The sequence below is a fragment of the Nilaparvata lugens genome, chromosome 5 (genome assembly GCF_014356525.2).
Source record: "Nilaparvata lugens isolate BPH chromosome 5, ASM1435652v1, whole genome shotgun sequence".
Lineage (NCBI taxonomy): Eukaryota > Metazoa > Arthropoda > Insecta > Hemiptera > Delphacidae > Nilaparvata > Nilaparvata lugens.
In genome coordinates this window covers 44,436,150-44,459,404 of record NC_052508.1, presented here as the reverse complement: position 1 = coordinate 44,459,404, position 23,255 = coordinate 44,436,150, and the positions used below count along the sequence as shown (strand labels likewise).

Below are 23,255 nucleotides of genomic sequence, written 5' to 3'. Positions count from 1 at the left end.
CTTAGTTAACCGTATTGAGAGCTTTTCAATTCAGTATTTTGTGAACTTCATTTGCAATTTTCATTGAAACATAACTTATCCTCGAAAAAAAGATAAATAATGAATTACCTTTGCCCTTTCGCGGAGGCGATCACTTCACCATAGAGAAAAAATCTGGTGTGGTACACTCACACAACTTTCCTTGCTCATTGAACTGGGAGCCTCATTCTTAAACGACAATAATTTAGAGAAATAACATAATGACGATTGGCGGCAACATAATTATTTGAAACTACGATCAGACTACTGTATATGTGTGTATATGATTGTTTTCAGAGTACTTTTTCCTTTGCGTAAATTGTGAAATCCGATAATTTTTTAAAAGTCGTTGAAACAGCTGTTCTACAGATGAAATATCTCGACTATGTGTTATTTGTATAGACTGCTCTACCTACCTACCTCATGCACGAGAAGGAGGTTACAAAGACCATTTCTCAAGAATGGGTCGAACCCCCCATTAGTTTCCCAGAAAGGAGACTCATGCCAGTTGATACAGCTGATAAATAACTATAAAGAGTATGAATTTGAAATAAATCAGTCGAGTAATTTTTGAGAGAATCGTGAAAAACATGGTTTTTCAGTAATTATCCGCCATTTTTCTCGAGAATATAACGCAGCTCCTGCAATTTTCCTAGAAATGAGACTCATGACAGCTGATAGGGCTTATAAATAGCTATCCATGGTATGAATTTGAAGAAAATCGTTAGAGCCGTTTTCGAGAAAACCGTGAAAAATATGGTTTTTTAGTAATTATCCGCCATTTTTCTCCAGAATATTACGCAGCTCCTGCAATTTTCCAAGAAATGAGACTCATGTCAGTTGATAGGGCTTATAAATAGCTATCCACGGTATGAATTTGAAGAAAATCGTTAGAGCCGTTTTTGAGAAAATCGTGAAAAACATGATTTTTTAGTAATTATCCGCCATTTTTTCCGCCATCTTGATTGAATTTTATTGAATTTCTTACTGTCGGGTCCTCATGGTATAAGGACCTTAAGTTTAAAATTTCAAGTCAATCGGTTAATTAGGAATGGAGTTATCGTGTTCACAGACATACACACATACACACATACACACACACACACACACACACACACACATACACACACACACACACACACACACACACAACACACACACACACACACACACACACACACACACACACACACACACACACACACACAGACCAACACCCAAAAATCATGTTTTTGGACTCAGGGGACCTTGAAACGTATAGAAAACTTGAAATTGGGGTACCTTAATTTTTTTTGGAAAGCAATACTTTCCTTACCTATGGTAGTAGGGCAAGGAAAGTAAAAATCTGGTGTGGTACACTCACACAACTTTCCTTGCTCATATTTGAAACTACGATCTGTATATGTGTATACTAGCAAGAACCCGTGCTTCGCAAGGATTTATTTTAAAACTTGACAAAATGAAAACTTGATAATAGAGAATGAGAATAGGCCTATAACCATCCTTGGTTGATTAAGAATCTATAAGCAAAATTTCAAGTTAATTAGTCCAGTAGTTCAGTAGTGATGATGCGTCAAATATAATTCTCCTATCCCGTACGTGCATAAGCCAGCTTTTAGCTTTACTTTATATAATTATATTATAGATATAGTTAACGACTGAAGAAGAAGAAGAAGAAGAAGAAGAAGAGAAGAAGAAGAAGAAGAAGAAGAAGAAGAAGAAGAAGAGAAGAAGAAGAAGAAGAGGAAGATAGATTATTATGTTGCTTTGGCCTGTGATCTGTATAAATGTCCTGTAGCAACTAAAGGTGCGTCTACACATGCCGAACCGAACCTCGAACCGCGCAGCAAACCGTGCATTCCTCCGAACATCTTGCCTTTCAACGAACATGAGCATATGTTTCATAATGTTAAAAATCAGCTGTTAATCATTCGCCGTACCGTACTCCGAACCATTCGCCGTGCAGCTCGCTCCACAATATTCTGGCTATTGTTATTTTACTAAAAGATAGGATAAAATGAATAGTTCTCTTTCAGGGGGAGTTTTGACAACCAGCAAAACTCATTTTTTATTTGAAGAAATAATATCAAAAGGTGCAATAGGACCTTACTTTTTTGTTCAGCTTGTCAAAATACCCCTCATTTCAATATTAAATTTTCGACTGACTGTACAGTGAGTCAATCATTCTATCAAGGCTTGAATAATTTTGAAATTTTAATTAAATGAAAATGGTAGAGAATAATTATCATGTAGATATCAACATATTTCAAAGACATATTAACTGCATGCGTTTTCATATTGCCGATACAGCATTGATAAAACTGTAGACGTTTATTTAGCAGTCTCAAAAAACTGTTCTAGCTGAAAAATTAAAAATACATGCCACGTGTAGGCTTATACATTGCATCAGGAAAACGAAGTTCAAAACTATGGTTTTCCTAAACATATGTTTTTGAGATAATTTCTTTGATGCAGCTGTTTCACATTCACCATTATAAATTATACAGAGTTTGTGAAAATAATAATATTTATTGATTACCAAACAATACTATTATTATATTAATGATAATAATTAATTATCAAACAATACTTCTATTATATTAATAATAATATTATTAAACATATTGTAAATTATCAGAACAGTATTATTGAGGTTGAGTGGAATCAGGTAGAAAGCAATAACAGAACAGATGTTCTTTTTTGAATTTCTATCATATTATTTTGTTATTTCCAATGATTACCAACATTATGTTAGAATATCACATGTCAATAAATAAATTATCTCATTTCCATATGGCACTCACCTTACCATGTTCATAACCTTACTTAATAGGATCCTTTTTCATCCTTTGAAACCCTTAGAGGCAAAATATCTCAAAAACCGTTCTTAGTGCGCGTCTAGCATGTTTGAAGAATATTTGTGCAAAGTTTCAAGTCTGTAGGACAATTAGTTTGAGCTGTAGTGTGATTTTACATAAAAAATTTCGAAAAAAGCCCTCTCCTGGACCCCCTGTGCTTCTGATCGGAATTTTCCTACATAGATCTCATTTGTTTTCGTAGCTGAACAAAAAAGTTCCTCATGACTCTGCTGTGCAATGAGCGGTTAAAAAGTACAAAATTTTGGGGGTCCCTAGCTCCCTCAGGGGGGCATATTTCTGAAAATCCTTTCTTAGTGGATGTTTTCAGGCTACCATGAACAATCGTGCAAAATTTCAAGTTTTTAGGCTCAGTAGTTTAGGCTGTGGTGTGATTTCAGTCTGTCGGGGCTTAGCCTTTTATAAGTATAGAGATATAATCGTTTTCAGAGTACTTTTTCTTTGTGTGAATTGTGAAATTCGATGATTTTTTTAGTTGTCATTTTTTTAAAGTCGTCAAAACAGCTGTTCTACAGATGAAGTATCTCGACTATGTGTTCTTTTTATGAACTGCGCTACCTACCTACCTCATGCACGAGAAGGTTACTAAATCCATTTCCCAAGGATGGGGTGGACCCCCATTGGATTCCCAGAAATAAGACTCATGCCAGTTGATAGAGCTGATGAATAACAGAGTATGAATTTGAAAAAAATCGGTCAAGTTATTTTTGATAAAATCTTGAAAAACATGGTTTTTTAGTAATTATCCGCCATTTTTCTCAAGAATATTACGGAGCTCCTGCAATTTCCCCAGACAGAAAACTCATGTCATTTGATAGGGCTTATAAATAGCTGTCCATGGTATAAATTTGAAGAAAATCGTTAGAGCCGTTTTCGAGAAAACCATGAAAAACAAGTTTTTTTAGTCATTATCCGCCATTTTTCTCAAGAATATCACGGAGCTCATGGAATTTTCCCAGAAAAGACTCATGCCAGTTGATAGTGCCTATGAATATCCATCCATGGTATGAATTTGAAGAAAATCGTTAGAGCCGTTTTCGAGAAAACCGTGAAAAACCAGGATTTTTAGTAATTATCCGCCATTTTTCTCAAGAATATTACTGAGATCCTGCAATTTTCCCAGAAATGAGACTCATATCAGTTGATAGGGCTTATAAATAGCTATCCATGGTATAAATTTGAAGAAAATCGTTAGAGCCGTTTTTGAGATAATCGTGAAAAACATGATTTTTTAGCAATTATCCGCCATTTTTTCCGCCATCTTGAATTGAATTTTATTGAATTTCTTATTGTCGGATCCTCATGGTATAAGGACCTCAAGTTTAAAATTTCAAGTCAATCGGTTTAATTAGGAATGGAGTTATCGTGTTCACAGACATACACACATACACACACACACACACACCACACACACACACACACACACACAACACACACACACACACACACACACACACACACATACACACACACAGACCAACACCCAAAAATCATGTTTTTGGACTCAGGGGACCTTGAAACGTATAGAAAACTTGAAATTGGGGTACCTTATTTTTTTTGGAAAGCAATACTTTCCTTACCTATGGTAGTAGGGCAAGGAAAGTGAAAAACATCCTGTTAGTTCGGATTGTGCGAAAAATAAGACAAAAATCTGTATTAGTGTGTTGGAACTGGTCATTACACATTCAATCAGTCAGATTTGTATTAGTTCCTACATCTGAATGATATTCTTCAATAAAGATGACTGAGGAGTTGCAATCTACTAAATCTTAGCTACTATAAATCAAGTTTACTGATTACTTATTCCGTCATGTTTCAAGTCTATTTGTATTTGGATTATTGTATACGTATCTATTAATCCTGATAATGCCAAAATCAAAAATCGAAATGTGTAAACGCACAAATTGCAATACTTATTGCAGATTCCAATACATGCCGCTCACCTGTACGATGCTGTTATGATCTACGCGCGAGCTCTGACCGAGATATTCAAGAATGGCGAGGATCCCCGCAATGGTTCAGCCATTGTTAAACGGATCCTCAATCGGTCCTATGACTCTGTTCAGGGTCACACCGTAAGTAGAAATTAGTACCTAATGAGAAAGTGACATTTATCATTCAATTGATTAATTGAATAACCGATTAATCAATTGAATTATTAATTAAATTGTTATCCTCATTCCTATTTGAATTTTATTCTAAGTGAGGGAATATTAATGCAATTCGTTTGTCAAATTCCATAACAGTTGAATACAGATTGTATTAATTCCATAGCTGGATACAAATCTGAAGATTTTATTGTTGAAATCAGAAAAATGTTAGTTTGGGAATCGTTCAAAATAAAGGAGCTCAGAAACAGGAAATTCACAATTAAAAATGAGAGAGCGGAGGTAATGCAGAGCTGTAATCAGCCAGAAAAGTATGCCTACTGAAACAGAGAACTGAATAAATCTCGATCCGGTTAATTAATGTGAGGGCGCAGTGCCAGCTGACGAAAATACATGAATAGAAAATTTACTTATCGCGATTCAGCAAATATAAGGGATTTTGTAAAGAAGGTAGAAATTGCAGTCTATAGAACAAACACTCAACCAATCACAATCTAGCCAATATTTCCGTACGATAGTCAGCCGATAGGAGAACTGAAGCCAATGAGAAAACATGAAAATGCCAGTTCCCGAAATAAGCCAATGGAAGTCCAGGTAAATTCAACAAATCACAAGAAAAGCCGATGAGAGAGCATCGATAACGTAGTTCAACGTGCAAGATCACAAATAAAACAGAATAGAATAGTTGAAATCAGTGTTGATTCAAAACATCGATAAAAACTACAAAATGATTTATTGAGCTTCAAATGGTTTCTTCAGGCTGTATTCTTGTGTTAGAACACTGTATGATATACTTTCTCCAGATTCTTCTCATACCATTCTCCACCTCCCAATTTTAGTCTCTCTCCATCCCCTTCTGCCAGATCCACGTTAGTTTCTTTTTCGTCTTTCTCTGAGGAAGTGATCAATCTGATCCAAACTTTACCACTTCCGGTAAACTAAGACAATCAATCATTTTTTGTCAATCTCATCCTTCCTATCTTTTTATACTCTCTCACCACCATTTTTCTTCTACATCCTCATCCTTAACTCCTCTTCTTTTCTTCTCCAACTTCTGCATCTTCCCATGATATTCCACTCCACTTCTTTCTTCACTCTACCACAATTTCTACTTCCACGTCGTGGAAGACTATTATCGTAGAAGTGGTGCATCTATTTGACTTTATCGAAACAATTCTCAGTTCTCTCATGGGTGTTCTCTTATTGAAAAAGGAAATAAGATTGTATTTTATCATGTACTCAATGAATAACTGAGAGGGAATAGTTCATCTTACATAATAAATGTATTTTTATAGATTGCATAGTAATAATATTGATACAGTGGAACATACAATTCACAATTTATCCTCCTTCAAATATATTATAATTGGAAATATTTGCTTCATTATTTTATGGTTTGTATTTCCTCGAGAGGAATATTTAATTGGATTATTTTGGGCACGTACTGTTGAGGTGGAACTATACGTTTTAATACAAGTACCAGTATCGTCTCTTGCTGTTTTCTTCGTCTTGAATGCTAGTAGCTTACCTTACTCCACACGTAAAGCAGCGTGGAAGTGACATCACAAGTTATAAGTCGTATGTCATATACTCAACTAAATTCTGTTTTCCCTAGCAGTGGGAATGGAAAAATGCCATCTCTTTCACGTTCTGCTTCTTTTAACATACAGGCTATATTTGTACCCACAACGATGCAGGTTATTTTTCCTTGCAGACTACCTTCAAATACAGGTAAATTCTCATCATATATCTGGAAAAATTGAATGTAGTAGATTGAAAATTAGGATACTTATACTTTATGAGATATTATTATGATACTCTTACTAGGTATTTACAAGACCCATTGCATATGTAGCAGTTTTACAAAATTGATTGATAGTGAATCTAATAATTGAAGTTTTCATAGCAAACCAATGAGATATCAGTTAAATTATGATGGAATGTAACAAAGATTTATCATAAATTGGATTTCAGAGATAAAAATGTGCGTGTCTCAGGGATGGATTTCCAGCAGAACTGCTAAAGAAAAGAGAGATTCTGATATGATGGATGGTAAAAAATAAAAGAAGAAATTGAATAAATGGGATGAGACAGAAAAATATTGCTAATGATGATGAAAGTATCCTATAGAAGATACAAATCTCAATAATGATAGAGATTGAATCAGAATTTAATGATTTCACTAATACTCGAAATAGAACTTAAAAGATTTGTTTCCAGAGAAGATGATACTTATTATTTCGATGAATTCATTTTCTAGTTTCCACCGTTCTTCTCTTCCCGTTCAATGTGAAAAAACCGAGTTCACATCTATTATAAATGAAATATTTTTTCGTATTTTACTCAATTCTAAATGGAAATAGAAAATTAAAACTTTTTGACATTATTCGATCTTTCAATATCAAACGAATGTTGACTTATTTTACCAGATTGTGAACTGACCAATTCGGCAATCAAGCATGCTTGGATACGATTCAGAGCAATATTGTTTATTCAACAGACGTATAAAATTATGCAGGATATGATTAGGATTAGAATCCATTCAGAATAACTAGAACATGATGAATTCACGTGGCCTCAAATTATCCAAACTGGATGAATTCCAGAGATCTGTTTGCAGACAAGAATGTCAACGACTGTCACTCAAATACTGCATGAGTCGTGTTTATACAAAGGGGTCATTCATTTTTGCGGTTCGCGATGAAATGTCTAGTTGAACGTATTTGTATGTGGTTGTTTTGTCAGCCACCAATATTGTGTGCCGGTCATACAGGATTTCATGAAGGTATGTCACGCATTCTATGGTGCTTTATGATATAGATATGACAGATGCTTCATTGATGAGTCCTGCTTGTTCACTTCATAGCGTGATTAATCAATGATATAGGATTGGGTGGAAAAGCAATTCTCATACTATTGTACTATTGCGGGTGGAATTCAGAGTGCTATACAGTATCCAACCTGTCTGTTTACCTTTCAAAATCATTTATTTGGGGTGATAATAATATTATTGTAATAATAACATATTTCAGAAATCTATTACTTTTCTCCCACATAGAAAATTTCAGGAATTTGAGTTGATTTGTGATAATAACTAGCTTATTCTGGGATTTTCTGATCGTGCTTTTTCATTGGGAAAAGCAGAAATTCAACAATATGACAAGCTTAAAGTCTGAATTCCTTTTCAATCGAGAGTTTGATATCTTGATGCAAATCATGAAGTTTCAGAAGAGTACTGTCATACATTTTTATAGTTCAACTTTTTTCAGATCGTAGTGACGTCAGAATTGAAGTTTTAAAAGTCCATTAGCCTAGTTCTATGTTCTTATGACATGTTTCAGCGACATTTTGACACATTGGATACTTGAAAGGTAACACTCTTTCACAAGGTGTCAATCATATTTCATTTTCCCCAAGTGTTTTGCACTGCAAAGTGAAAGCGTAGTCTTTAAAACTCCTCGACTTTGAAACTTCTTCTTCTTCTTCTTCTTACAAAACAAGGATTAGGCTTTAACCTGTTCCGACTCACATCTAGCCAATTATTCAAATAAACATAAAAAATCCTATTATTGCCAACGCTTGCGTGGTCTGCCAACATCTCTTTTGCCTACTGGCTGATAATTATAGACTTTTAATGGTATTCTTTCAGCTGACATTCTTTGAACATGCTCCCTCCATTGATGCCGATTCTCCTTAACTCTTTCATTCATGCTGCAGATTTTCAATTCTTTCCTAATATCTTCATTCCTGAAATGATCTCTTCTGTCACATCCCTTGGTTCTTCGGAGAAATCTCATCTCGGCTGCCTGCACTCTACTTTCAAGTGGCTTTGTAGTAACCCATGATTCACTACCATAGAGGAGGACTGGAGCGGCCATTACCTTATAAAATTTCATAATTGTATCTGTTCTAGCTTTTTTACCTAAAGTCCTGCTGATATTTCCACATATCATTTGGAACTTTCCTATTTTCTTCTCAATATCCAATTCATCTTTGTAACTAATGTCACTTCCTATATTGAGAAACTTGTTCCAAAACTGTATTATTAATAACAATTTTTGATCTGACCGGATATTTGCCTCTGAATGACATAATTTTTGTTTTTTTATTTGATATTTTTAAATTATATTTCTGACCTATTTCATTGAGGATATGGACTGATCTTTGGAGGTCATTTTCATTGTCCTGCACTATCCAGAAATCATCAGCAAATAACAATGCATTCAGGTGAACGTTCTTTTCAAGTTCTATTCCTAAACCTACTCTACATTTCCATTTTTGGAAAATGTGGTCAAGATATATATTGAATAAAGTGGGTGATAAACTACACCCTTGTCTCACTCCTTGGTTGACTACCATTTCGTCCAGTCGTTTATCACCTGTATTGATTATTATTTGTGTATCATGGTACAGTGATCTTATAGCATTTACGAGATGGAAAGGATAACCTCTTTTAATCAAAATCTCCCACATGATACTTCTATTCACTCTATCAAAAGCCTTTTCGAAATCAATGAGAGCCATATGCGTTTCAAGATTAAACTCTCTCCTTTTCTCTATCACTCTTTTTACGGAGAAAATGTTGTCTGAACATGAGCGACCTTTTCTGAATCCACATTGTTCTTCATTCAAAACTGCCTCAGCGATATTTTTAACTCTACAATTCAGTATTCTCGAGTATATTTTATAACCAGCATTCAAAAGGCTTATACCTCTATAATTTTTGCAGTCATTGCGTTTTCCTTTTTTAAACAGAGATATAACCTCCGCTGTGCTCCACTCTTTTGGAATTATGCACTTCATCCAACATTCATTCAAAAGATGCAAGAATCTTAATTCCAAGAACAATCCACCGTACTTGAAAAGCTCTCCATTTATTCCATCTAGGCCTGCAGCCTTCCTGTTTTTTATGTTTTTCAATGCTAGCTGCAGCTCATCCATTGTTATCAAATCTACAGAATTATTCTTGCCTTGATGTTGAGGAATGGTCATGCCTTCTTTATCAGAGTGCCAGAGTTCCTTGTAATGTCCTCTCCATTCATCATCCGAAATCATGTTCAATGCAGCATTATCTTTTTCATTCCTATTGAGAGATCTCATTATTTTGTAAGCGCATTGCTGTCTACCATGTATATCATTTTCTATGACACTAATGAACCTCTCCCAGGAGTCCTGTTGAGCCTTTCTCACCAATTGTTTTGCAATGTTTCTCTTTTGCATATAATAGTTTCTAGTTTCTTGCGTTTTCTTCTGCAAAAATATAAGGTAGGCCTTTTGTTTCTCGTTTATGGCAGTTTTTATATCCTGGTTCCAAACTCTGAGTCGTCTTTTACTCCTCTTCTTCAACCTTTTTCCAAGTGCTTCAGTTGCTGCCTTTTGGATACATGACTTGATATTCCTCCATTCTGTCTCTATATCCTGTGCAGTTGGAACTAACAAGAGATTCTCCTGCAACCTCCTCTGGTACAAGTCTTTTATACTGTCATCTTGTAAAAGATTAATCTTGAAGACTTCACTCTTCTGAATTTGGTTGCTCCTGACAGTTCTCCATTTCTTGAGGATCAACACTTTACTTATCAGGAGATAGTGGTCAGTATATATATCACAACCTCGATATACCCTCACATCTTGTACCAGACTTTTCATCTTATCATTTACAATGATGTAATCAATGATGGATCTCGAGCCTCTAGCACTCCAGGTATACTTGTGAATATCTTTCTTCCTATAAAATGTATTTGTAATTTTGAGGCCATTAAAAGAAGCAAATTGTCTCAATTCTTGCCCATTGTGATTCACTGCTGTTTCTCCTAGAGTACCTACTACACCTGGAATAGGGATATTTCCAACTCTTGCATTAAAATCTCCAACAATCGCCACAAGATCTGTTTTGCATATCCTTTGCACTATTTTTTGAAGATTGTCATAGAACATCTCCGTTTCTTCTCTCTTTCCCTCATCTGGAGCATATATTCCAACCACAGTTAGATATCCTCTTTCAATTTTGAGTCTGACAGATAGTATTCTTTCATTTATATATGTGTAGTCTTGAATGGCGTCTTTCCATTTGCTATTGACCATGATGGCAACTCCTGCACTCGCTCTTTGGTTCTGCGGAACTCCTTTATATACCACCCAGTAATCATTCAAATACATTGTACCCTGCATCTTCTTCTTCGTTTCAGTTTTAACTGCTATGTCAACCTTTTGCTTTCCCAGACAATCATTCAATTCAATGAACTTATTTGACACTCCTCTAACATTCCACGTGGCTAATTTCAACGTATCCACAATTCCAAATCGTTTTTGTTTAGCAATCCTATTTTTATTATCCTTAATCTTAAAAACTTATCGAGGTATATTCGGTATTATTTCCTTAAGATTCCTTCGAATTCAACTGAATTCCAAAAAATGTGATTTTATTGTATCGTTGTTTGATAGAGAAAAATATAATTTTGCAGGTGTACATAGATGAGAATGGAGACGCAGAAGGAAACTTTAGTGTGGTGGCTCTGTTGGATGACAAAGAGGTGAATGGAAGTGTGCGAATGAGTATGCAACCAGTCGGCTACTTTCAGTTCAAAGCAAACACCAGTGAATTACCGGTAACCAAAATTATTTCAAATAATTCAATTCAATTTCCACATGAAATTACAAGTTTGTACAAGATATAATAGAATAATATAAAGATGAATTACATTATTAAATATACTTTTTCAATTGTAACAATATTGGAAAGTGGAATCACTTCATGGAATATAGAAAAATGAGACTTGGTTATTAACAAAATAAATTTATTAATCAAAATGGAGCTAATTCCCAGTGAGGTGTCGGTATGGACTAGGCCTATAGAGAAACATATTATTCGTTTCAGCTTTTTTAGTTCTACTAGTAGCCTATGTTCGTCATCAGCTTGAATAGACAGCGTAGTCTATTAGTCGTATTAGTCTTCGCTTCAAAAGAGTATGATGCAAAGCCAATTCTATTTCTTAAACTATTCATACTGATTCATATTCGGTACTTAAAATACTTTCGGTACTTTAAAATTTAAATCCTTTACCAGATTCTGAATAGCCTTGCATTATGAATTATCCTTTAATACGGAGATTGAGCTCTTTTGACGATCATTTTTTCTTAATTTTATCTAGTAAATACACCATATTATTAGTAAATTAGGGAAATTTTGGGAGATAAAATCGAGTAGGGGTTCTAGTATTGGATAGAAAACTTTGGAAGAATCTTGAAGATATTCAAGTGATCATAGATTGAATATGTGGGAAATTTATTTTGAAAAACAACATGAAATGTGTTGTTTTTAAAACGATATTATAGCGCTGATGTTTTAACATTACTGGTACAGTACTTTGATTGATGTACAATATCTGTCATATTTAAAGATCTGGCTTTGGCATAGAAATATTGAAAAATATTTTCAGTAAACCAGTGGACCAGTTGGAAAAAGATTCTCTTCTCCAATGTGCATGGTGCAGGTATTCCGAACAACCCTTCTCCATCATCCCCTACGATATTCTGGCTTTGCGTTCGACACTCGATCTCATATGCTGCACTATTAATAGAGAGGGAGTTGAGTGAGCAAATCGGATTTGCCACTATTACTGGAGTCTGGTGCGCTGATGCAGCGATTCCATTTCACATTTGACTTGCTTGCTTATTGATTATCATCGTTACGCCAACCATAGTAGACTATTTCTACATATATTTAGCCTAAAGAGTAAAATTCAATTCAATTCATGTAAATGCTATGTAAATTGAGAGATATATTCTCATTCACTTCACACAGGAGTGTCCAAAAGGGGAGGGGGGCGAGGAGGCAGAATTCTTTGGGGGATTCAAGAGCAATTTTAAGGGGATTCAAGAAGGGGTCCAGCAACTGACGAACTTTTTTGCGAGGGTGCCTTAGGTGCAGGCCTTATTTGTGGAGTGGCTAAAACTAAATTTGGGATATTTTTAGTGGGGGGAAGAGCTGCGTTCTTGACCTTGGGGGGAGGGTAGTGTAGAACCCTGCTGTACATATTCAAGCAATATAGGTACGGTGTATTTAGAGTGTGAACGTCAAATTCGAATTCATGTGAAATTTATTTCTGCCAATAAAACATTCCACAGTTATTGAGATTCATGGTATTAGTATTAATGTTCTGAAATTAAAAATCTGAAAAAATCTTACTAAAAACTTCAAATCGCTAACACTTTTCATTAGGTTTGTTGGTTTGGAATTGGAGCTCCAATTACTAATCCGAACTGCTTGTATCTGCCTTCTATTGTTAGGACAAGTTGAGGATATTCCAAAAATAAAACAGGAAATTAATCGAAATTCAAGGAATAAAAAAAGTAAGATGAGTGTGGTTGAAAATGAGAAATTTGATCAAAAGATAGAATATGCAACACGCTTGACATCTGTTGAACAAGAATATTGTAGGGAGATACGAAAGAGAAAGAGTATTGAAGTTATTGTGTAGTACTGGTAACGGTTGTGACATCACATTTCATAAGCGGGCTGGCATAGCTCAAATTGATAGTAGCGAGCAGCAATATCGATAAGATAAGATGCCAGCCAGCTATTACTTCGATTCATACAGCTTTAATATATAAAAATTCATTTCAATACCTTATTATAGCTGTCAATGTATGTCAAGTTATATTTTTAATAATTATTATATACTCTCTCTCAGAAAGATGTTCTTCAAATTATCCCTCTACCTCCATGTTCATCATCTAGTCCTCTTACATTGAGAGTTCTCTCTTTTACAATTGAGGGTGCTTACTCCCCACCTCCATAACTTGGGGGAAGTATTCGCCTACGGCGTTATCTGCTAAAGTAACGGGACTCTCTCCCGGCAACTTAGAAGGAGCTCGGCCTTGTCACTCTTCTCCTAGACTTCTCAGGACTCGCAATCGTAAAAGTGTGTGGATAATCAAAGTGAATAAATGGTTTAGTGAATACGCGTGTGAAGGAAGGCTGGCGGACAGAAGACTAATGCTCTACCGGAGGATTGCTGTCCGGGGATGAATGCTTAAAAAAAATCGGTGAGTCCATTCCAATTTATCGAATTGAGGACCCTTAGGTCAATCCCAAGTTCTCACAAAATGGCGCCCGAACAGGGACTTTAGGAGGGGGCTCACTGTGAATAATATTATCAATGAAAAATAATTTCTAGTTGGAAAAGCCTTCAGTATTTTCTTAGTAAATTTTTCATTTAGAAATACTATCAGCATATTAATTTATCACGATTCAGTATTTATTCAGATAAATTAAAGATTAAGTTACCTGAGATAGAATTCAGCATTCAAAAATTATTGAATTTATTACAATGATTTATAGAGGAAACCTTACCGAGAGAGAAGTTTATGTCTTTGGGATAGATGTATTAGGCTATTTCTGTGATACTCATGTTAATTTAATCAATATTCTTAGATAATTATACAGTTTTGTGATAGTCACTAGCAGAGCTCTACAATCAATAAATTATTATTGCAGGTCCTATCCTACAAAAGCCTGCTGTTGTTAATATTGAAAAATAATACCTATTCTAGTCACATTGAATTGAATCTGAACAGTACATTCCAAGGAAAATATATTATTTTCATTATTGATTAATCATAGTTCTATGAGACATGATTATCACAGATTTGTCCTGCAAAGGCATGCAACATAATGATAGCTTGATGATGTCAAGGATTTATGAAGGGCATACTAAACTCGACTGCTATAAACCTATTACAAAATCATTATTATAAGCAGCCTCTAAAATGAATTATATAAATTATTATTACAATTTATTATTCATTAGAGAGTTAGTTATATGAATAGTTTCTTAGAGAACTTCATAAATAATATAGTCCATTTCAGTATTATAAATCCGTTATTATATAAATCACCTTCCTAATAAATTATATCATGTTCAGTAGCCCTATATTACTTATTGACTTATTAGTAGTCATTGATGCTTTATTGTTATTATTGGCATATAATTATGAATTATATGTTATCGAAATTAATGCTAATATTATTGACACATAATGATAAATCATATATTATCAAAATTAACAATAATCGGCCTATTTATCGAATATAATATGATATCATATGGATTGCCTTAAACTACTACATGACTTGTGGTTACACCAACAATTCGAAAATTATTTATCTGATGAACAACATTATTGAAAGTCAAGGTAATATTTTTAATGAGGCTAATATTATTATACAAACTAAATACAACAATTTCGGAATCATTTTAATAATCGAATATTGTAAGTTGAGGTGAAGTTTCTATTGATGTGTATTATGCAATATTAAATATTATCAAAGCCTATCACAATATTATTGGCAAATCAAGGAATATTATATATTATCAGAACTAATTGCAATATTTTATTGAAAGTTCTATTGTCCAGTATTGTATTATTTTATGAGACACAGTACAGCAAGTTTGAAATGTTGGAGTAACTTGATCATTGCAAATAAAGTGTTATTTCTTATTGATGCTTATTATGATATAATATAATAAAATATAGATAATAATCATCATAATTCATTTTTATATTTTTGATGTTATATTACGTTATGAGTAGGGTATATTACTTGTGATTCATGTGGGTGGAAGATTTTGCGATACTGGTTATTTTATACAAGCTTTCAATTGATGAGCAATAACCATTCAACTTCTATCGCGCATTATAATCGTCAACGCTCATCATTGACTGGTTGTTATCTTATCGGCTATCTCACTTCATTTCAGTTGAAAGCTTCATTGTCATTGTATTCAATTATATTTTCTCTAATCTTCACTTTGACTTCTTTTCATCGTTTGATTGCTCAATTATTTGATATAATGATCTTCTCTTTGTCTACTTCTCATCGTTGAAAAATATGGGGAACGAATTGACCTCTGATTTCAACACATCCACCAATGATTCACCCGGCGGACATCCACAGTCCAGTAGTTCGACGTCCACCCAAGAAATTCAACATCACTGGTCATCCACACAATTGAATGCGACAGATACAATGCAGGAGAGAGCATCACCCACCAGATCGTCGATTCCAGAATCCATTGCTCTGCAAAGGGACGTCATTCAAGAGGTCAATACAACATAGCCTATTGATGTAGCCGTTAACAATCCACCTTCTCATCCCAATACTACCGAAATAGGAAGCCAATCGGATCTAACACTACCTTCATCGAACATGGTTGATTGTATGCTGGATTTTCTCAATGAATTACGTGAGGAGCGGAGGACACATCAGAGGAGTCTTGAAAATAGTCTGTTGAAAATAATGAAGGAGGCGCATATGAGCATGAGTTCGAGATTGGACCAAATGGAGGAGGACTTTCAATCAAACGTGTTGAGCCAGGGTAAATACTTGCAAAAGGAATTGATGGAGGAAAATGTGGAGTTTAAGAAACAGAGTGACAGGGAGATGACTCATTGCGACTCGGTGATACTGACTCAGGCAACAACAGAGTCAGAAGCTTCCAATCACGATAACAACTTCGCCGCCCTTACAAATACTGGTTTGGAGGATACACTGATTTCTACTGTAGCCGATCATGAACCTGTCATTGACTCGAAGCTGGAAGAAATGGAGGCAACACAGCTCATCACTGGTAGAGAAGATGATACGATCGTGAAGGAATTGGAGCTGCTCAAACACAATGATGCGACTACATCTACAAGGTTGGAGCCCACCACTCAAAGTTGGAGTGTATGTCAGCTGAACTTGAGGCAATTGCTGGGCAGAACTTCGATATTTCTTCGAGGATTTGCTCTTGAACAGAAAATTTGTATGAGGCTTCATCATGCTTCTGATAACCTTCAAAAATTGACCAAGAAGTACTTCCATTTAGATACAGGACCGTATACTGTTCAACAAATCTCAAGCCAGTGTGATTTCTTCAAAGCCCTGCTGTCTGTGAGTGGTTGGACTTGCTTAATGACGTTTTTTCTCCACGAGTGGCTGATAATTCTTGCTTCAGGACTCTTTAAACAAACCATCAACACTCAAGGATCTGAATAAAAAAAAAGAATTAAAGAAAGATGTCACCCTATTTCAAGAGCTTCTCATCATTACGCGCTTTGTTAGAGCTTCACTTCACCGGATGGCATCACTGCTGTTGTCGTTGTTCAAGTCTCTTCACTTCATGGATCAACAATCTACGACCCACATGAAGTGCAAGTAATTAAAACTATTTGATTACATTCTAGTTGTAATCATCACTTTGAATTTGTCATGTCATAATATGCTTCAATGTTTGATAATCAAAATTATTATTTATTACTATTATCGGTGCATTATATTGTAAGCCTATATTCATGTAAATATATCCCAAAGGCGAATTTATGTTATATTTCTGTGTCACCAACTTGAGAATTGTCAAGTTGTGTGTTGTGTCTCCCGCTGCCCATTTAAATGTACAACATGTTAATTAATTGTGATATATTTTTGTGAACTTGAATATCATAATATTCACTATTCAAGAATATTTTTCACAATTGGAGCAGAGCTCCATGTACTCTATTCTTGAGTTTTGTGTTCACTTGATGTTATGTGATTGTGCAGCAGGACAATGTGATAAATTTTGTGTTAAATGTGAAAATATTATGTTTATGTGCCAGTGCCGTTATCAGCACCCTAAGTGCGCTCCACTATTAGGAGTAGCCCTTCTGGTTTTCAAAAATGGAACATTATAAAACCAAAGCTTTAATTTCGGATCTGAAATTTGTCCTTTCGAAATACTTGAAGAGTTTCTCACATAATGCATTAGATAACTGCACAAAACGTTGAATTAACATGCAATGCACACAGTTGCATGAAAGGACAATTTTGATACTAACTGATCTTGTATTTACATTAATTGGATAATATTATCAACACAGACCAAAAAATTATAAAAAAATTAAAATTAAAAGTTGGAGAAAAATTGTTAAATCAATAGCAGCAATGTGCTGTAATAACAAAACATCAAGTAAAAAAATTGAATAACAAAACAAAGCCGAAAAAATATAACAAAAAATTAACCAAAGAAAAATGTCTGTGATATCTTGTGAAATTAACTCAGTATTATTATTGTTATTAGCATTAAGATTAGTATCATTGTTAAGATTATTATTATATTTGTTAGATGTTATTTAAATGTATATTATTTGTTATTATCAGCATGCCCCACTGTAAGGAAAATGAGAAAGTGAAACGATTGGAAGATACACACAGCCAATAAACAGAATCAGGTTGAAAGAAATGAAGAACAGCCGGCGAGTGAGATAAGCAAGTAGAGAAAGATTAAACATGAGATAGAAATGAAAGAATAGAGCCCAACACAAAATGAACACATCCAAGAGAGAGAAATAATCAATTGAAAAGGCAAGGTAGTCTATGGAATGAATAATAAACACAGATATAAAATTTGCAAACAGTTATAATTTAAATTGGAGAAATCAAAGACAAATTAAGTGAGTCAGAAATGTGACATAATGCTCTAATTGTATTTAGTTTGTAGGAATTGTCATTGCAAACTTATGTGGCATCACAGATGTTATCATATTTGGAGATGTTGGAGTATGGCGGGCCAGCAATTTTGGTATTTCATCTTGTTGCATTATTTAGGATTTCTTCTTTTTTTTTAGGTGAGTGGGGCTTGTTGCCCACTTCACTAATTATTGTAACTGCTGTGGAGAGAATTCTACTTGTTAAGTCGAAGGGCTTGGACCCAGACTTATATCAATTTTGTACTGATGGTTGATTGTTTCCCATCTTGTACTACCACAATCCTAAAGTGTAATAGTGTAATGTTGGAGATGCTTGGCTAGTCTTGCTGCAGTTGACCTGATGTGAGGGCTGAAATGTGCTGTATGGGTGAGAAATTAGCAAGACCTTGAGACGCAACCTCTTGCAAATTTGGGGCTTTTATGTGACATCACATTTCGTAAGCGGGCTGGCATAGCTCAAATTGATAGTAGCGAGCAGCAATAATCGATAAGATAAGATGCCAGCCAGCTATTACTTCGATTCATACAGCTTTAATATATAAAAATTCATTTCAATACCTTATTATAGCTGTCAATGTATGTCAAGTTATATTTTTAATTATTATTATATACTCTCTCTCGGAAAGGTGTTCTTCAAATTATCCCTCTACCTCCATGTTCATTATCTAGTCCTCTTACATTGAGAGTTCTCTCTTTTACAATTGAGGGTGCTTACTCCCCACCTCCATAACTTAGGGGAAGTATTCGCCTACAGCATTATCTGCTAGAGTAACGGGACTCTCTCCCGGCAACTTAGAAGGAGCTCGGCCTGTTCTTGTCACTCTTCTCCTAGACTTCTCGAGACTTGCAATCGTAAAAGTGTGCGGATAATTGAAGTGAATAAACGGTTTAGTGAATATGCATGTGAAAGAAGGCTGGCGGACAGAAGACTAATGCTCTACCGGAGGATTGCTGTCCGGGGACGAATGCTTAAAAAAAATTGGTGAGTACATTCCGATTCATCGAATTGAGGACCCTTAGGTCAATCTCAAGTTCTCACACGGTACAAATGCCACCAAGGTACCTTCAAGGTAAATTTGAATCATAGAGGGAAGATAGCATGAGTAGATATCTCATTGTATAGAGCGTTTATGTTCTAAATTTCACTGTTGACTCGAGCCGATATCCTAGTAGCTCATTATTGTGAAGCTATATGAAGGATGCTGGTTGTTTCTTTTACTGTGCCGTTCTTACACTGTCATCCAGCCGAAACAGTAATAATATACAGTAATCGGCTTGAGTTAACACAAAATCGGCTTGAAATTTGGAACATAAACGCCCCATACCATGGGATATCATCTTATGCTAACGTAATGGTGTCCATAGCAGTGGCACAGTTATAGTAGTGTAGTACGGATTGCATAGACGGCCTTTCGAAGGAGCTTCATTCATGAAAAATATTAATCTTTGAATCTGATTGATAAATAATTCTCTCAAAATTATAAGCATGAGTTTGAGGATTACATGATATGTTCAAATTTTTCAGATTCATACGGCAATTTTGAAATTTATAAATTTCGTCTTATTAAAGGCTGCCAATTCTCTTCCACTGATTCTTCTTTCCATGTTCCCAATCGACCAAAATATGAAAATTAAGGTGAAATAAAAAGATGTTGTCAATTCCACAAAGTTTTTATTTGAGTCCAAACTAGTTTCGATGCACTTGGCATCATCATCAGTGGTAGACTGAGGAAACTGGAAATTTTTATAGGGGAAGGGAACTCTGGCTGGTCAGTTCAGGTGTGACAACACAAAATGTGATTCAAATATTAAAACCAAAAAGAATTAAAAGCTGAATAGACTACTGTAGTATATGTTCTAACATAAATTATGGAATCAGATTCAAGAATATAGAATATAGTTAATATTGAATATATAAAAAACTTAACCTAGCTGATTTGATGTGTAGGCTATGTGAAATTTTGTGTTGTCACACCTGAACTGACCAGCCAGAGTTCCCTTCCCCTATAAAAATTTCCAGTTTCCTCAGTCTACCACTGATGATGATGCCAAGTGCATCGAAACTAGTTTGGACTGAATAAAAACTTTGTGGAATTGACAACATCTTTTTATTTCACCTTAATATGGAGAAATTCCACAACATCTCTGTGCAAAGTGTTAATTTTACAAAATATGAAATATGAAGCACAATTAAATCACAAAATTGAAAGAATACGAGTTAGCCTACTGTAGAAGAAGTAGACTGAGAATAAATGCAGTTGAATAAAATACATAATTATTATTGAATAGAAGTTAGTTGAGTTATCATCCTGTACTAAGTTTATTTACAGTGATACGCGTTTTTATGGTTCATTTTCAATTGGATAGGTAATTGAGTCGGGGAATAATGATAGCTTGCTGAGAATAGCTTCAAGATTTAAAAAAAGTTCATTCTTTGGCATGATAATCGCACCACAAAAATCCAAGGTCATGGCGTTTAAAGGAAAGTGGCCAGTTAGATCCAAGATAGTGCTTGAGAACCAAATTTTGCAACAAGTTAAATGCTTCAATTACTTGGGATGCCGTATCTCATTTGACAGAGAAGATGATGTAAGTGAGAAATTGACAAAATTCAGTGCTGTGTGTGGTGCAACAATAGTGGTAGAACAATAGGGAAGAAAACAAGACAAGCCACTCAGATGAAGTTCTACAGACTAATGGCTGTACCAATAATAGCTTATGGAAGTGAAGCCTAGGTGTCAATGAAAAAAACTTAGTCACGTATCCAAGCAGCCGAAATGAGGTTCCTTTGAGCAGTCAAAGGTTACACTAAGTTGGATTACATAAGAAACGAAGTAATAAGAACCGAACTGAATGTAGAGTCTTTATTGCAAATATTGAAGAAAAGTAGGGAAGACTGGTCCAGCCATCTACTTCGTATGTCAGCAAATAGACTTTCAATTCAAGCTTGGCACTATAAACCCGATGGGAGAAGAGGCGTCGGACGACCGATGAAGAAATGGATGCCGGAACAGGCCAACAGAGCCTAATCCTTGAATGACGATGATGATGATGAAGTTCATTCTTACCGAACTGAGATTATCAGTTTAATATAGAAGACAGTGGAAAATGCAAATAACTATGCAATCTCAGTTTCAAATTCTCGAATACTGTACGGCATCACTAACATCCAGTTTTCCTGGAATAATCAGAGCTCCAACAACCACAAGGCTTGTCGTCCATCATTAGCGAATTCGGTGGAAAATTGAGTATACTATCGGTATCATTCTTCACCATACTTCATATTTTACAAGTTGCATTCATATCTATATTGTAAAACAGTTTGAATAATGTAAATATTTGTATAAATATAGGTACTAACTTTGATATTTCAATTTATAGTATGTACTTCATAGATACCGTATATTATGAGAGATATAATTAATTTTTGTTTCTCACTAGGAGTTCAAATACTACGACGAGAAACGTATCCAGTGGGTTGGTGGGAAGCAGCCATTGGCCGAACCCATTTGCGGATTCAGCGGACGCGGTTGCATCAAGCCGCGCTGGAAAATGGACTTGACTGTTCTCACTGTCGGATTTTTCCTCACCATTGCTATAGCAGCTTGTCTCAAGTAAGGATGAAATTCACTGTAATTATACAAGATCAATACAATCAAGAGAACACAAAATTAATAGAAATGAATAATAATTATGTCAAAGAATAGGCTTAACAGTTAAAAGAGTTTTAACTCTTAACAGCTCTTAAAAAGAGTTCTTAACAGCTTAAAACAGTCTATAATTTAATTATTTATTTATTTACATTACAATATGAGGGCACCAGGAAGAAATACTTCCCATAATAGCCCTCTTGAAACAACAGAAATTACAATTCTAATATATTAATAGTATAATATAATATAGTATAAGTCTAATCTAATATAGAAAATTCACTAAATAAAGGAGAGATAGGAACTAGAATAATTATTTAACTGGAATAGAAGATGAGAAAGAGGAATATGATGATGATAAGTATAAATTAATAAGAGAGAAAAGAGAACAAGATCATTATGTGTCAATATTTTGAACCAACAATTTAAGATGATAACGAGGGGTATGATGATGATGATGATGATTATGATGATAAAGACGATAAAGATGACAATGATGATCATGATAATGATGACGACGACAATGTTGTTGAGTGTAAATTAAAGAAAAAAAGAACAAGATAGGCATATTACCAACAAGCAATTGACTCCAACATCAATCTCCTTACTCCCAATTCTGATTCAACCAAGTGTTACCCTCTACTCAGCCCATTCATCAGTCTCTGCACTTTACTTAGAGGCGAGAAATAACTATGCACAGTCCTGCTTCTAGGCAAAGTAAATAAGACAGAATTCCTGGCATTGAAGGGGGGAGGGCACATAAAAGTTAAGCATTGACAGCAGCACAGGAGAATGCACCACTCCATCAAGCAGCAACCAAGTGAAAAACACTGAAGCTCTATACCTGCGCGAACTCAAGGAATCCATCGAAAACATATTATCTCTCAGTGTGCCAGAAGGAAAACCAAGAGGACAAGCTCTTCTAAACCTCTTAAAATACAGAAAACGAAGCAATTTATTTTGAATTTTTTCAATTGCACGATTATCTTGGTCAGTATGAGGACTCCAAACCATGGTGCCAAACTCAAGCACACTCCTCACAAGAGAGACATAAATACGCATCAGGGTTACTGAAGTCAGCCGAGTTCCTCAAA

General features: G+C 35.0%; 1 protein-coding gene across 1 annotated transcript in view; it reads left to right on the top strand.

Annotated features, from left to right (window-relative positions):
- LOC111064230 (guanylate cyclase 32E) overlaps positions 1 to 23,255 on the top strand; it is a 233,901-nt gene that overhangs the window by 149,617 nt on the left and 61,029 nt on the right. Inside the window, exons 10-12 of the mRNA XM_039429503.1 lie at positions 4,817 to 4,969; positions 11,464 to 11,607; positions 21,953 to 22,125. Coding sequence (XP_039285437.1) covers positions 4,817 to 4,969; positions 11,464 to 11,607; positions 21,953 to 22,125 — 470 coding nt within the window. The remainder of the gene's footprint in view (positions 1 to 4,816; positions 4,970 to 11,463; positions 11,608 to 21,952; positions 22,126 to 23,255) is intronic.